Source organism: Macaca fascicularis, chromosome 6 (assembly GCF_037993035.2).
Source record: "Macaca fascicularis isolate 582-1 chromosome 6, T2T-MFA8v1.1".
Taxonomy (NCBI): Eukaryota; Metazoa; Chordata; class Mammalia; order Primates; family Cercopithecidae; genus Macaca; species Macaca fascicularis.
In genome coordinates this window covers 177,103,244-177,120,115 of record NC_088380.1, presented here as the reverse complement: position 1 = coordinate 177,120,115, position 16,872 = coordinate 177,103,244, and the positions used below count along the sequence as shown (strand labels likewise).

General features: G+C 47.6%; 1 protein-coding gene across 2 annotated transcripts in view; it reads left to right on the top strand.

Annotated features, from left to right (window-relative positions):
• Positions 1–15,123: 15,123 nt before the first annotated feature.
• Positions 15,124–16,872, top strand: part of LCP2 (lymphocyte cytosolic protein 2) — a 50,992-nt gene continuing 49,243 nt past the window's right edge. For both annotated transcript variants that reach the window (XM_073994718.1, XM_005558492.4), the window contains exon 1: positions 15,124–15,374. Coding sequence is in view for 1 of the 2 variants with exons in the window: in XM_005558492.4 (XP_005558549.3) it covers positions 15,297–15,374 (78 nt within the window). In the remaining variant the exon portion in view is untranslated. The remainder of the gene's footprint in view (positions 15,375–16,872) is intronic.

Here is a 16,872-nt window from a genome sequence, read left to right as displayed (position 1 = left end):
GGGAGGGTAAGCAAACTCAAAGCCAGACATCAGGTCTGACCAAGCCTCCAATCTGAAGGTGACTGGGCAGACATGGAGAATCTGGGTGGGAGACTCTGGGTTGGGGTGGAGAGGGTGTAGGGAGAGGGAGAACCAGCTGCAGAGGGACAGCGGAGGGCGAGAGAGAGGTGTGGCTTGGCAAAGTCCCCAGGAGAAGCCAGAGGTAGTTGCTGCTACAGATATCTCTCTCTGCTGGAATTGTTCTTTCATCCTCCTCAGCCTTTGGTGTCAGCAGGAGTAAGCCACAGGCAGGCATAGAGGGAAAGAAGGAGCAAGGATTGAAGAGTGGCTTGACATTAAGCATAAGAGAGGAGATGGTATACATGACTTAATAAAGGAGAGCTGGAGATGAATAAAGATGCCCCTAAGTGGCATATTTGGATTTCTGCATTTCCAGAAAGACTCTGAGCCACTCAGAGATTCAAGAGATCTGCACCACTCAGGGATTTTCTCCAGGGTCCGCCTCGCACCTCCCCACCTCCTGACACCCTGCCTCAATCCAAGGCTCTTTCCCAACCTGGATCCCTCCCAGGGGAGTGTTTCCTTATGGCTGTATTTGGCACCCATCAGCTTGCAGCAACCGACTGCCACTCAATTCCCAACCAGTCAATGGACAAGCCCCTACACTGGGCCCACTCTGGGCTTGTTTCAATGGGACCACAGCAGTTGTCCCATCCATTACTTGATTTGTGCATTTATTTCCTGTTCATTGCTTTTTCTCCCACTGCTTGAGTAGAGTTAGTTATTTGTGGGAAGGACCCCGTCTGCCTCATTCATCACCATAATCCAATGCTTAGAACAGTTGCTGGTATACAGTATGTCTCAATTTAAAAATTACTGAATGAATGAATGACTGATTGTGTATGGGGGAAAAGAAAACAAGCTTCGGAATCAGATGCAGACAATCTTAGGATTGAGCCCAGCTCCACCCTTGGGGTAACCTGTAAGCCCAGCGTCCTGATTTGTCAAATGGGATATGCAGGACTGTGGGTTTGCAAAGTGCCTCATATGAAATAAGTATTCTAAAAGGTAGTTGTTTTATTTTATAATGATTATAAAGAATGAGGGGAATTGTGCTGTCATGCCAGAGGCAGGATGGAGTGAGAGCCAACCCTGCTGACTGGGCAGCAGGAGGCTGGAGAAGCACACCACCTTTATTGGTCAGAAAGGGGAGGACAGAAGGAGCAGGATGAAATGGCTGGCTCTAAGGACCGCCAACCCATCACACAGAGGAAAGGGAAGCCGGAGCTCCCAGGCTGCTCTACTCTAGAGGGCAGATTTAGTGAAGTTTCTCAGAGCATTCCCTGGGCAAGTACCAGAGCAAACAGCATGGCGCCATCATTGCTCAGTAGCACCTATGTTTGGTGGAGAGGAGGCTTATCTTGCCTTAGCTCCCTCACCTCACTGCCCTCATTACCCCCAGGCAGATATCAGCATCCTTGCATCTGACTATGCAGACCAGCCTGATGTAGAAGCCAGCCTGGGCATCTTGGCTTCCTGCTCCTTTTCTTTCACATGACACAGATAAGTCTCTGGATATTGCAGTGGGGCCAGACCTGCAGAAAAAGAGAACATTCGGTTGAACGGAAGAACATATCCTGGAGAAAATGGGCAAGAGGGTGAAGACAACAGCTGGTTCAAGGGAAAATGCCAACTGAGCACAGAGAGAAAAATGCTCACTGAGAGCTCCACAATAAAGAAAAAACTTACATAAAGTGGTGAGAAGCACAGGAGAGGAAAGGTCCAGGGCTGGGAGGCTGAGGTTCCAGGACCAGTTCTGCATTTGCTGCAGACATTGACATTGGGCCAGTGACTTCCCATCTCTGGGCTTCAGTTTTCTCAATCATCATCTGTTCTCCTACTTTCTCTATAACATTCATTTATTGATTCCTTGATTCAAGCATATTTCTCAAGCACCCAATTTGTGCCAGGCACAGCTGTCAGTGCTGGTGATTCGGCAATGAACAAAGTGAACCAAAGCACACCCTTATGTGAGCCCTCATGCGCACAGCAAACACAACCAGTGAGATAAGTTGCAGGTTCATTTACAATAAGGAGAAAACAGAAAGCAGAGAAGGGGTCAGGCAGCCTAATCTGATAGGGTGACCTCTGAGTCAAGACATAAGGAGGTGAGGGAGTGAGCCAGGGGGACAGCTGGGCAAAGCCTGCTGCAGGCAGATGGGACAGCCAGTGTGAGAGCTGCCCTGAATGCAAAGCCTGCCCACTGCCCCTTCTTTTGGTGTCTCCACTGGCCTGCTGGCTGCAGCAGCCTTCTATCAGACCTCCCAGCCTCCATCTCCTCCTCTGGGGTCTTCTAGCCCCACATGGCCGGCCAGGGTGACTCTAAAATATAAGTCAGACTCCATCACGTCCCTGCTCAAAACCCACCAGGTGCTCCCACCACATTCCATGCAGTGCAAGTCCTCACCATGATCCTCTAGCATCTCTCCAAGCCCATCTTCCTCCTCTCTCCCTCATTTGCTCCTTCTCAGCTACACTGGCCTCTGCTGTACCTGGGACGTGCCAAGCAAGCCCTAGCCTTGGGGCATTTGCTCACGGCCTCTGCCTGGATGTTCTTCCCCCAGTTATCCACAGGTCTGACTTCCTGACTTCATTCCGATGCTACCCTCTCAAGAGGACACCCTTGACTGTCTTGTCTAAGCAAGACCCTGTCACATCCAACCCCTCACCTGGCTTTATTTTTCCTTACAGCATTTATCACGACCTCTCATCATTTTATATATTTATAATAGTAGATATAATCAATGGATCAGATGTTTATTATGTGATGGACACTGTTCTAAACATCCTAGAATCAATTCATCTTCTCCCAAACTCCTTGAGAATTGTATTGTTATTGACCACATTTTATAGATCAATAACCCAAGATAGAGACAGGTTAAGAAATTTGCTCAAAGTTGCCCATCTGGTGAGTGTCAGATCAGGATTCAAACCCTGGAGCTTCCATTATGAGCCACGACACTCTAGACCAGGGCTGCCCAGTAGAACTTTGCAATGACAAACATGTTCTGTGTCTGCACTGCCCGAAGCGACTGCCACTGGCCACATGTAACTGTTGAGCACTTGAAATGTGTGTGACCAAGGAACTGAATTTTGAATTTTATTGCATTTCCGTGACTTTAGATTTAAATAGCCAGGCTAGTGGCTACCAAATTGTACATAAGAGCCCTAGCACCTCTTATTTGCTCCTTTGTTAATTTCTGTCTGCCACATAAGGATGAAACTGGCCTGTGCATTAGTTTCCTCATTTTGCAGTAAGGGAAACACCCCTGACACAAAGTGAATACTCAATACTTATTAATCACTGTCATCATCACCATTATTATAATATTATCATTATTAGTCTCCATGAGGCTGATGACTTTGTTTGTTCACTCCTGAATCCCATTACATTCTTCAGCACATAGTAGGTGTTCAATAAATACATTATGAATGAATGAATAAGTTAATTGAGTTAAATGTGGCACTTGGGTAGGGATAAACTCTCACAAACTCAAACTCTCTCTCAAGGGCTTGGGGGAAACTGTAGCTGAGTGAAGCGGGGTGATACAAGATTGAGGGTATGGTGAACAGAAGAGAAGATGTCCCCGCTAAATGCTTTCAAGGTGATTTTTGGGGAGTGGGAACAGCAAGGAGCACTGTGGTCCAAATGGAACGCCCCTAACTAGAAGACACCCAGGGGCTGCCACTTTGGAGCTAAGTCCCTTTAAAGGCCTTTGTCCCTCCACAATGACAAGTATCTGGTTCCATTTGCCAGAGATTCAACTCTAGACATGCCACAGTCTTGATGAGCATCCTGTGTGTGTAAAGCAATCCAGGCGCCAAGGCCCAGAACACCAGTGACACAGGTAGTGCTCAATGAAGGCGTACTTGCTCCTGTCCTACTCAGTGCAGAGCTTCCTGGGGAAACTGAGCAATGCTTCAGAAATTACACATGCCAAAAAAATAATAATAATAATAATAATAAAGAAAAAGGAAAAGAAAAGAAAAAGAAATGCAACTGGCTTGTGAAACAGGAGCATCCGTCTGGGAAGCAGGCCATGGAGTTGACGGCAATGGCAGGTAAAGGGCCCGGCACCATGCACGCCCATGTCTGGAAGGGAGTTATGCTTGGACAGGGTTTAGGTCAACAGGAAGCACCTACAGCTGGCCTTCTTGAGCTTACTCTGGGGCATTCCATTGTTTCTTGAATAGAACAGCAGGCAAAACAGCCCTCACTACTTAAGCTCCTATTTCGTTCTCCCTCTAGCCACGTGCAGTTGTGTTTATGTAAGTTTTACGTGCTTATGACGTGAACTCTGTTGGCAGAAACTTACCAATATTACTTCACCTCCATTTGCCTTCCCTCGATGGCTGGAGAGCCGTGTGAGTGCTGTTCTAGGACTCAGCCTGTCCAGTATGAGTCACAGCTATGTGATCTTGCCACTGACTAGGTCATACAGGCCGGGGTGCTGATTTTCAGGTCCTTCCACCTTAAAAATAGTACCTGTCATTCAGTGATTCTCAGTCACAAGAGGCCCTCAGAGGCCCTACAGCCAACAAATGTGGTTGGTTTGTCCTTTTTTTTTTTTTTTCTTTTTAAGATAGTTGATGTGGCCGGGCGCGGTGGCTCAAGCCTGTAATCCCAGCACTTTGGGAGGCCGAGATGGGCGGATCACAAGGTCAGGAGATCGAGACCATCCTGGCTGACACGGTGAAACCCCGTCTCTACTAAAAAATACAAAAAACTAGCCGGGCGCGGTGGCGGGCGCCTGTAGTCCCAACTGCTCGGGAGGCTGAGGCAGGAGAATGGCGTGAACCCGGGAGGAGGAGCTTGCAGTGAGCTGAGGTCCGGCCACTGCACTCCAGCCTGGGTGGCAGAGCGAGACTCCGTCTCAAAAAAAAAAAAAAAAAAAAAAAAAAAAAAAAAAAAAAAAAAGATAGTTGATGTATTCATTTTCTATTGCTGCTGTAACACATTACCACAAATTTAGTAACTTTAAAACAACACTAATTTATTACCTTACAGTTCCAGAGGTCAAAAATCTGCAACAGTTCTCACTGGGCTAAAATCAAAAGCCGTGTTCCTTTCTGAAGTTTCCAGGAAAGAATCCCTTTCCTCGCTTTCCCCGGTTCTAGAGGCCGCTCACGTTCCTTGGCTTGTGGCTCCATGCCTTCATCTTCAACATCAGCAATGTTGCATCTCTGTGCCTGGCTTCCATAGTCACATCTCCCTCTGATGCCTCCTTCTCCCACCTCTCCTCTTCCACTTTTAAGGGCCCTTGTGATTACACTGCACCCATCCAGATATTCTAGGCTTGTCTCCCTGTTTTAAGGCCAGCTGATTAGCAACCTCAAATCCATCCGCAACCTTCATTCCTCTTTTCCATGTAACTTAACGTATTCAGATTCCAGAGTGAAGATGTGTACATCTTTGGGGGTCACTATTCTGCCTACCACAGTTGCCCACATTTTTCTTTTTGATTTTTTTAAACATAATATCTAGCTTTCTACCTTTTCTTAAACAAAAATCTGGCAACACAGGACCCACATTCTTGCCTAATGTGCCCCATTACAGTATGTGCCATTACAGTTGGCAACGATGCACTTGGATTGAGGGGCTCCCTGTTTGGCCCAGGCCCCACCCTGCCTTACTGCACCCCCACACAATGCCCGGAGTAGGTTGCATCAGGCGGTCAGTTATCCCATCAGACGCACTTCATTCATTTGCATTTACCCCTGGCCTTATCACCCTTCGAGCCTGCAGCACCTCCTTGAAATTATTAGGAAAACCCAACTCTACACTTTTGCTATCTGTTTACATCGGAAATGGTACAGAGTACTGCATGCCACTGGTGCACGCCCACATGTTATGATACAGGAGAGGGGAGTTCAGGGTTATCTCTAACCCAGGCATGCACAGCAGTGGAGAACCGACTGTCACTCAGGGCCGGTCCCTGGGGAGGCATGAATGAGTCAGATATGTTTATATTAGTGAAAACTGCCAGTAAGAACACCATCTATAGTGTGCCAGGGGCTGTGATCCATGCTTCTCATTCTATTTCACTGAATCCTCACAGCCACTCAATGAGATTCATGCTATTGTTTAGCTTTTCCCATACCCCCATGGCAACTGTGGCACAGAGAAGTTAAGTAAGTTGCACCAGGTCACACAGCTGGAGTGTAACAGAGTTGGGATTCAAACGTGTTATTCTGATTCCAGAGTCTGCGCTTTGGCTCCTGTAGGTTCTGTCTCTAGAAGGAAAAAAATATCTGCGGTTTGAAACTTCTGAGGGGTTGGACTTGGGAAGAAAAGCTAGACCCAGAGGATCGTTCTGCCAAATCTCCAGAATGGACTTGAGTCCCTCTGAGAATCCAGGTTCACACAGGAAGCCTCCAGAACAGGAACGAAGGCCCTCCATAAGGGGACGCTGCAGTTTTGTGAAAGTCTGGCCTTGAGTTGTTTAAGACAGACTTCCTAAATCACAAGCCTGACCGTCAGGGAGCACAAGACCCTGGTGAGACGACCTGAAATTTACCTTAGATAGCAAAGAACAATGGCAGGGCTGAGGGGGATGAAACAGGGGAAGTCTGTTTGTAAGAATCTGGCGCTTCTGTTGGCTAGTCACACATTAAATTTAGAGCTATGAGCCTATGGAGTCTCCTTGGTTTAAAGACAAAGTGGACCTTGCAGTTCCAGTAAGGGCAGGATAAGCCAATGCTCTGAAGAGGCCTCATGAAACAGCTGGGAATGAATAGGGGCTGGGCTCAGGGAACATAAGCTATTGGCACGTGTTCAAACTATCCCCACCTGAGTTACGTTTGGGGTTTCTGCCTGTGATAAAAAGTATTCCAATTTTCTGCTAAATGCAAACAGAGTCACTATTTGTCGCAACAAGTAAGGAGTAGGAAATTCTGCTTTAGTGGAGCAGATGAAACTCTGCAGGAGGAAAAGAGACCAAGGCATCCGTATAATGGGGTGAGAACTCTGTGACTGGGGATCCCATATGTTTCCATTGCCAGGGGCAGCCCCAAAGTCTGCCTGCCATCCCAACATATCACAAGCAGCATCCCTTCCACTTTCAAAAACACCCCAGTTTGGCAGATCACATGTACCATCACCCTCTGATATTCCATGAAAGCTCTTCAGAATAAATTCTTGATATCAGATTATTTTTATTTTATTTGTTTTATTTCTTTGAGATGGAGTCTTGCTCTGTCGCCCAGGCTGGAGTGCAGTGGTGCAATCACAGCTCACCACAACCTCTGCCTCCCAAGTTCAAGCGATTCTCCTGCCTCAGCCTCCCAAGTAGCTGGGACTACAGGCGTGTGCCACCACATCCAGCTAACTTTTGTATGCCCCATCTCTACTAAAAATACAAAAAAGATAATTTGTTTCTTTTGCTTGGGTCTTCAAAGAAAGGTGAACTGAAAATTAATCTGCCACTGAGAGGAGCATGGACTAAAAGGAAGCTCTAGAAATTGTCTGGGGGATGGAAATGAACTTGTAGCATCTCCATGTCAGATATGTCAGACACAGGACAGACATGTAACACGAGCAACTTCGTGTGTCAGCAAAAGCATGTGAAGTGGGATGTTAAGTTTTATCAGTCCATTTTAAAGATGAGGAAACTTTAAAAGGGGCTCAAGGTTGGACACTCAGCTGATGGCATTCCTTGAGTAGAATACAAGCCTAGGACCTCCTCATCTGCCAGTCCTTGACTCTTCCTTACTCCAGCTTACCTCCTTTTCCCCGTTGAGACTGTTTAGACAAATTAAAGAATGGTCTATGTATGTGGAAGAGTTGGGGTTTTGGTTGCAAGCAACAGAACCTAACTCTGTGCAACCTGAGCAACAAAGTTACTTGTTGGAAGGATATAGAGGCATTCGCATACTCAAAAGGACAGTTTTAAGAGCAGGCTTGAAACGTGGAGGAGCCAGGCAGCTCCAGGTTCATAGCAGGAGCAATTCAGTCTTCCTTGAGGCCCCAGGCTGGAATGAATGGAAGCTTGTGGTCATTTTCCTCCCTTATTTTACTCTTTTCCTCCACTACCTCCACCTCCCACCTGTAACTCAGCCTGACCCAGCCAAGCTCTGCAGCCCTTAGCAGGTGTCTTTCTACATGCAGGATACAACTGATATACAAAACTCATAGAGCATTAGATTGCTAGGCTTAATTATTTTTAATTAGAGAAAAATGTATGCAAACCAAGGATCATCATTTTAGAAGAACTCAAAAGCAAAATATCCTGTCTTTCCTAATAAATATGGTTGAAAAGATCTGCTCTAAAATATCGATAATTCATTTCGTAACATTTCTATCCTTGAAAAGTGCATCTTTTGGTGGAAAATCTTAGTGTCAGACAGATCTGGTTTCAAAGCCCACATTTTACCTCTGATGAACTGTGAGGCCTTGAAAAAGCATTTGGTCTCCCCAAGCCTTTCTTTTCAATCTATAAAGTGTATGTACGACTCTACCCCCGTTTCACAAACAGCAGTTACGAGGGCTATGTGATGTCATACACACATGGACCTACGCTCTCTTTTTGCCAAGCCCTTGAAGCCTTGTGGAAGGGTTGGTAGACAAATTACATGCAATCAGAATGCGCCCACTTCTCAAACCTACTCTGAGCCTCTCATCTATGCTGTTCTCATTTGCTGCAAGCCACTTCATCTTAGGGACGTGCTTGCACTTTCTGGACCCACAGCTCTTCCTTGTGGAGAGGCAACTGAAGTCAGTCACAGGTGGCTTTGCTGACTGGAGATAAATTTCATTTGCTTTCTTTTCTGGCACCCCTTCCCGCCCCCCAGAAACCTTGCCTTCTTCCAGCTCGCCAAGGAAGAAGACAAGGATTTTTCTATTAAGTTGAGAAGCCTGTTACCCCCTCTCCGGCCCCCAGCCCCCACTCCACCCCCTTTGCTGGCACTTGGGGAGTTTCCCTTCACAGCAAAGCTCTCTGGGTTCAGGCTGCCAAAATCAAAAATAGGGCAGCCAGGGAGGGGAGGTTTGACAGGAAGTCCAAATAAGTACTTCCTCCTACCCACCTTTGAACTTCTGAGGCACCTCAACTAAAATAGCCGAGCAAGAGACACAGAGAAAGGGGATGAAAGAGTTTTTTTTAAAAGAATGAAATTGTCAACTGGAAGGAAGTGGAAAATATTGCTTTTCGTTGCCTTGCACAGGACGGCCGGCTCATGTTTTCCCCGTGCCATCTCCCAGGGTGGGGGAGGTCAGAGCTGTGTCCAGGCTTGGGGGCAGGGAGCTCAGTGACTGTCCAGGTAGAGCGGAGTGTGGCCTGCAGGAGGGCTCCTATGGGGTTGCTGCGCAGCCCCCTCCCCAGCCTCCCGCCCACGGCCTGTAGGAGTGCTGTGAGCGCTGGCATTCTGCATGGAGGATGCGTTGCATGGGAGGCAGGTCTCCCCCAGCCTGCACACTCTTTCTGAGGCCGGCTTGCTGAGTTCTGTGCCTTCCTGTATGGCTGCTGGAGTGTCCAGCAGAGCAGTCAGGACCCCTTCCTGGCTCTGCTCGCTCCACCGGACTCTCCCACGTCGTGGGGCCCTTTGCCATCCACAAGGATCCCAGGCATGGAGGGTGCTCCCACTGCCTGCCTTAAGGATGGAGGGAAAACTGCCCCCTCTCCCCGTGAGGATGACAGCTGCAGCCTTTGCTCCCATGCAGGCCCTCCAGAAAGTTCCAACAGCAAGGCACTTCAGCCTCTGGTGATAAATCTGAGATGTTAAAAAGTTGGTGGGAATGAGGCTGGGTGGACACGGGGGAGGGCATCCTCCGATTGCCTGCGGTGTCTGTCCCACGTCAGCATCCTCTCTGGGCCACATGCCACCACCTTATTCTCTCTCCCATCGTCAGGACCCTCTGTCCAAGTCAAATTCAAATAAGCACTTCCTCCCACCCACATTCTAACTTCTTGTGTTCCTCTCCTAAGAAGGTCAGCACATTCTTGTCTGTGAAGTCCCTGCTTTCCATTCTCCCTGTCCCCTAAGCATCAGCTCCCCAGACTCTTCCCCCAACCCCACACACAGAAGCTGCAACTTCCAAGTCTCTTCTAAGGAATTGTGTATTTCTCTCACCTCTAGAATTAGCTGTGAAGGAAGGCAGTTATCTGCCCACCTGATTCTGCTGTGGGTCAGATGGAAAGGGAGGGAGCTGGGAGTCTGGACGTGGCAGGTGGGGTGGGGAGGAGATTCAGGCGATGCTCTGGGCTGCAGTTTGCTGCTACCACATCCACTGTTCCTTCCTAAGTTCTCACAATCTGACACAGCCCTCCCTGCAGGTACTGCTTTCTTGTCCACAGCCTCCGCTGGTTGTGCAGTAAAGATTCCTATCCCTTGACCGGACACGGTGGCTCACACCTGTAATCCTAGTACTTCGGGAGGTCAAAGCGGGTGGATTGCCTGAGCTCAGGAGTTCGAGACCAGCCTGGGCAACAAGGTGAAACCCCATCTCTACTAAAAATACAAAAAATTAGCTGGGCGTGGTAGCATGCACCTGTCGTCCCAACTACTCGGAAGGCTGAGGCAGGAGAATTGCTTGGATCCGGGAGGTGGAGGTTGCAGTGAGCGGAGAGGATACCACTGCACTCCAGCCTGGATGACAGAGTAAGACTCCGTCTCGAAAAAACAAACAAACAAACAAACAAAAACAAAAACAAAGAACCAAGAAAAAGAAAAACCATTCCTATCCCAGGAGCCCTGTTTTTGTGTAGGGGCAGAATTGTCTTTTTTTTTTTTTTTGAAAGGGAGTCTTGCTGTGTCACCCAGGCTAGAGTGCAGTGGCGCCATCTCAGCTCGCTGCAACCTCCACCTCCAGGGTTCAATCACTTCTGTCTCAGCCTCCCCAGTAGCTGGGACTGTAGGTGCTCATGCCACCACACCTGGCTAATTTTTGTATTTTTAGTAGAGACAGGGTTTCACCATATTGGTCAGGCCAGTCTTGAACTCCTGACTTCAGATTATCTGCTCGCTTTGGCCTCCCAAAGTGCTGGGATTGACCCACCACATGACTCCCAGGCATGACCCACTGTGCCCAGCCCCCAGAACGTTGTTTTTATTCTGCCCAGAGATTGTTTGCCTTTCCCCAAATCTTGAGGTATGCATTGCAAAGCCTAACAAGGCCTCTGTAACCTTGTTCCTTCATAAGTGCCGAGTTCTCCACCTGGTTGGGGGGAGGGAGAGAGACATGGGCGAGGGTATCCCCACCACTGCTTCAAATTACTGTGCGCTACTGGATCCCCACCCTCTGCTCTGCTTCATGCTTGAAGCCAACAGACAGATGCTGTACATCCAACTGCTGCCCCTGGCCTCCACGGTCATGGCAGCCCCTCTGTCGGGGGCTGTACCCAGAGGCTGCTGTCACCCCATTTTGGAGGTGAGGGGCCTGCAGCTGAGCCTGCACAGGGTCACACTGGTTCTTCTGGTCTCCTGAGTCTCTCTTGGGGGCTAACTAGCCCAGTCTCCGGAACTTCAGGAACCCTCCAGCCAGAGACAGGAGATGTGAAACTCGTGAGTGTTGAGAAATCAGCAAGGCCTGGGGAAGAGGAAAGGCTCCAGGCCTGAAGCAACACGCTTCCCCTTGCACCAACTGCCCTTTCTGAGGAATGGGCTTGTGGTTCTGTGGGGAGGGGACACCAAATGCCCGCCCCGTGCAGAGTGCTGCACCCTTTACTGAGCTTGTTCAGATTGACAACCTCTCTTTCTCCTCACCAGAGGCCAGAGAGAAGAAACTGCTCAGGCTCTGCAGATAGACTGGGTTTGAATCCCAAGTCTACTCTGGGCAGTTTCTGTAACATCTCAGAGCCTCAAAGTGGCAAATGGCCAAGGACAGGGGCTCTGGACTCAGATCAACTTTGGAAGAGTCCTGGATGCACCCCCTACTTGCTGGATTCAGAGGGCAAGTAGTTCACCTCTTGGAGCCTCAATTTTCTCTTCTGCAGAGTGGGAGCAATAATAGTGCCAACAATTAAGACAGTCAGGAAGAAGTTCTTAGCTTGTGCTCTCTGGCACATAGGAAGAGCTCAAGGCATCATGTCTCTTATGTTTCTCAAAGTTGCCATTATTGTCATCCAGGTTTCTTAGCTGCTTTGTCTGTCTTCCAAATGAGCTCCGTGGATCCTCCATCTTGGCCACATTAATTAGATAATTCTTTCTAAAAGAGCCTAATATTTAGTGATACCTTCATTACAACTGCTTTTCTGTAGATTTTTCTTATCCTGAGTGGGGTGAACATCATTAAAAAAATTAGGCCAGTCTTGATGGCTTACACTTATAATCCCAGAGCTTTGTAATGCCAAGATGGGAGGGTCGCTTGAGACCAAGAGATCAAGACCAGCCGGGAAAACAAAGCAAGACTCCATCTCCACAAAAGAGTAAAAATAAAAAAATCTAAAAAAATCAGCCGAGCATGGTGGTGCATGCCTGTACTCCCAGCTACTTGAGAGGCTGAGGTGAGAGGATCACTTGATCCCAGGAGTTCGAGGTTACAGTAAGCTATAATTGTGCCACTGCATTTCAGGTTGGGCAATAGAGGGAGACCCCATCTTTTTTTTTTTTTTTTTTTTTTTTTTGAGACGGAATCTCACTCTGTCGCCCAGGCTGGAGTGCAGTGGCGCTATCTCGGCTCACTGCAAGCTCCGCCTCCCGGGTTTACGCCATTCTCCTGCCTCAGCCTCCCGAGTAGCTGGGACTACAGGCGCCCGCCACCTCGCCCGGCTAGTTTTTTTTGTATTTTTTAGTAGAGACGGGGTTTCATTGTGTTAGCCAGGATGGTCTCGATCTCCTGACCTCGTGATCCGCCCGTCTCGGCCTCCCAAAGTGCTGGGATTACAGGCTTGAGCCACCGCGCCCGGCCGAGACCCCATCTTTAAACAAAAAAACAAAAGCAAATAAAAAGAAGAAATGAAAATAAAGTAAAATTGCTTCTACTTTTAAGGATGATCTGGAATGTTCCTTTTCATAGGTGGCATGTGTTTTGAGAGATAGAGAGAGAGAGAGAGATTGATTGATCCAGGTCAGGAATGCCCTCCCTTTCACTCCATCCTCCACAGCCCTGCTTAAATCCCAGTTAATTCCATGACATCTTCTGTGTTTACTCTACTTCAAAGTGATTTCTCTCTCTCTTTCTCTTCAAATGGCTTTTTATTGTTCACTGCTATGCTAGTGATTTGAAAGACCAGGTGACCTCTCACCCATGATGGAGCTTTTGTACAGCAGGGCTGTGCTTTATACAGAATGATCAGCTACCAAGAGCTCTTAGATGCAGCCCAGGAGCAATGGCTCATGCCTGTAATCCCAGCACTTTGGAAGGCTGAAGCGGGCGGGTCACCTAAGGTTGGGAGTTTGAGGCCAGCCCGACCAACTGGGATAAACCCCGTCTCTACTAAAAATACAAAAGTAGCTGGGTGTGGTGGTACATGCCTGTAATCCCAGCCACTCAGGAGGCTGAGGAAAGAGAATCGCTTGAAACTGGGAGGCAGAGGTTGCGGTGAGCCGAGATGGCACCATTGCACTCCAGCCCAGGCAACAAGAGTGAAACTCTGTCTCAAAAGAAAAAAAAAAAGAAGAAAGAAGGAAAAGAAAGAAAGAAAGAAAGAAAGAAAGAAAGAAAGAAAGAAAGAAAGAAAGAAAGAAAGAAAGAAAGAAAGAAAGAAAGAAAGAAAGAAAGAAAGAGAGAGAGAGAGAGAGAAAGAAAGAAAGAGAAAGAAAGAGAAGAAAGAGAAAGAAAGAGAGAAAGAAAGAGAGAGAAAGAGCTCTTAGGTGTGAGGCCCTGCAAGGAACAAATGGCCTGGGCTACCTTCACTGATGCCCTCAGCACCTTCTAAGGTGAGGCTAACACCAGCTCACATTGATGAGTTGGTGCTGGGCCTGGAGTAAAATGTGTATTTCATTTAAGCTACCCACCAGCTTGTGAGGCCAGTGCATTACAGTGACTGTGGGGCTCCTCAGTGTGTGTATAAGACAGAAACTGTGCATGGCCAAAGCTATGCTTGAAAACCCTCAGGGAGGCACCACCTCAAGGACCAACATAGCATCACTTAGTAAGGGCAACAGCCTTGGAACAGATGACTCTGTGTGTGTGCGTGTGTGTGTGCACGTGCGTGTGTGTGTAGCATTAGATGAAGTAGTAACTTATGTTTAGAGGTTGCCTTATCGCACAAATATAGTTGCTTTTACACACTGGACTCACCCTCTGCCAATAAGTTGTTCAATTATGAGAAATAAACAATGTCTGAAACTAAGAAAACAGCAGATTCTCACCTCCTATCTCCAGGGAATGTGCTCTTTGGCTAGAATATATGGCAGAATCAATAGTGAATAAAATATACTGTGGAAACAATCGTGAATGGAATATATGACACTATCAATAGCAATCGTTAAGTTTATTTTTCTTTTTAATTTTTCTTTTTAGGTTTGTCTAGTTAAATGCATCTAAGTTTTATGTGTATATGAAGAATCACTGTTTTCCTATTATACAGATTTGGAAACTGAGATTCCCAGCTTTTAAGTCCTTGCCTAAGGTTGCATAGCACAGAAACAGTCACATAAGAAACTGAGCCCTGTTTGCACAGTGCAGCACTTTGTTCAGCCCTGGGTATCTGACTCACTCATTCCTTGAGGACCCTCTCATGACAACTGTAAATAGGCAGCTGAAAGAATCCCAGTCTTTGATGGTGGGAGGGGAAGGTGGTTGGAAAGCATTAAAAGACCACGCTCCAGCAGTTCACTGATGTGGGAAATTGTCCGTATTTCAGGTCAACCATCAGCATAGATTTTGGTCTGCAAAGCCCCCGCTGAGCAAGAATGCAGTGTAGACATATGGGTGCCCAGAGTTTAAAGGAAAAATACTCGGACTCACATCGGAGTTTAAGACCCCTTCATTGCCTCTCCTACTGGGTTGGAGTGACTGGAGTCAGTGGGGAATTACCAACCCTGGGGCTGTCTCTGCATCTCAAGCCCCCAGAGCTGGGCTTCCTTGTTTACTTATTTAGAGCCCAGCAGAGGAAGTGGTAAAGGAAACTAGCTGAGTCGTTTTCTGAGAAGAGACCATATTTGTTCGCAGAGGAAGTCGTTGCTTTCTGGGATCTGGCTACGGCAGAAAAGACATCGGCTCCAACAAGGGTGTTCCACAGGGTAGCAGGGAGTTGGAAGAGCCAAGAACGCCTCCGAGCTCTGGATTTGAGCTTCTCTGCCCATGGGTGCAGCGCTCATGCTCAGCTTGTGAGCTTCCTCCTGGGAGAGCAGCCATGGCACTGAGGAATGTACCCTTTCGCTCAGAGGTCCTGGGCTGGGACCCTGACAGCCTTGCTGACTATTTCAAGAAGGTGAGCCTTGCTCTCGTGTGAGTGGTCATGATGATAGTGCCCTTCGTGGGCTGAACTGAGGCTTGACAATGGAATTGGGGCAGAATGTGGGAGGTGTATAAGATAGCAATGGAACCCTATGGCAACTTTACTGGTTGAGTGAGCGCCATATAGACCGCTGAGTTTTCCTGGCAATGAGTTCTGGAGAGAAGGATGTGAGCAGGAGCCCTCAAAAGAGTATGTGCCTATTATGTGCTAGGGTTTGAATTCAGTGTTTCACAGGCACCATCCCATTTAATGCTCCCTACTCTCCTGTGAGGTCAGCATTGTTATCCCCTTGACTCAGCTGTAAAGTCAGCTCAGGGAACTGAAATGGTCCGAAGCCCTAGGGACCACATGTGATAGAGGCAAGTTTCAAGTCACACCTATCTGGTTTTAAAGTCCATGCTCTGAGATGCAGAGAACTGTTGCAACTGCTAATGAGATCAACGCTCCTTACTAGAAAGGGGCGACATGGCGTCCTCGAGGCGGGAGAAAGAATAGGCAGGGTGGGAGGGCTGGTTAGAGGACTAAGATGAGCAGGTGCCAGACACGGTAGGTTAGAGGACTAAGATGAGCAGGTGCCAGACACGGCATTTAGGCTTTCACTGCTCACAACCCTGAGGGGGATCCTCAAGCTCCTGCTTGGGGCAGAGTCTCCTTGGAGCTTTATGAGAGTCTTGTGAAGCAGGCCAGAAAACTGATATAAGCCCCAATTTATAGCTATGAAAACTGAGGCCCCTAGAGGGGAAGAAGCTTGTGGCAGTGCTGGGATCAGAATGTTGCTGTCCTGTCTTCTGGGCTTAGAGGAAAGATTGAAGGATCCCTGTGCTTGGTCATTGGCAGAAGGGGACGACACATCTGCTTGGGCAGATCTCAAGCCACATGACTTAGTTAGTGTCCCTCTACCCTGACCATGCGGTAAGATGCCTTGTGAGAGACATTTAAGCTTCTACCACCTCATCCCTGCAGGCTGGCATCAGATTCTGTTGACATTCCAGACTGTCATAAAGATGAGATTGTAAAGCTAAGATGGTAGAAGTCATCTAACTCAGCTTCCTGTTTTTCCTGGGGAAATTGAGATTCAAGCGGGTAGACGAGGTTCCCTAGGACATATAGCCAAACCTGGAGTCTACGCAGTTCCAAGGCATTTATAGTCACAGCTGTTCTACCCCAATCTGAAGAAGAAAATGCGAACATGTTAAACTAGGTGTGGTATGGGGTATGGTAGGGGTGCAGCTCACAGATCCTGTTTTTTTTTTTTTTTTTTTTTTTTGCCATATTTAGTGCTTTCATTTCTGTTATTTTCCTTCTGCAAGGTCATAATAAACTTAGGTTTCAGCAAATATTGTTGCACAACTGGTTTTTTGAAGGTTGTTTCTAATATCTTTCTCAAATATAGACCAAACAAGATAGGGCAACAAGGTAAAACTTGCCAAGAGGGAATAAAGTGGCATGTTACCTTGGTAAAGGAAAAAGA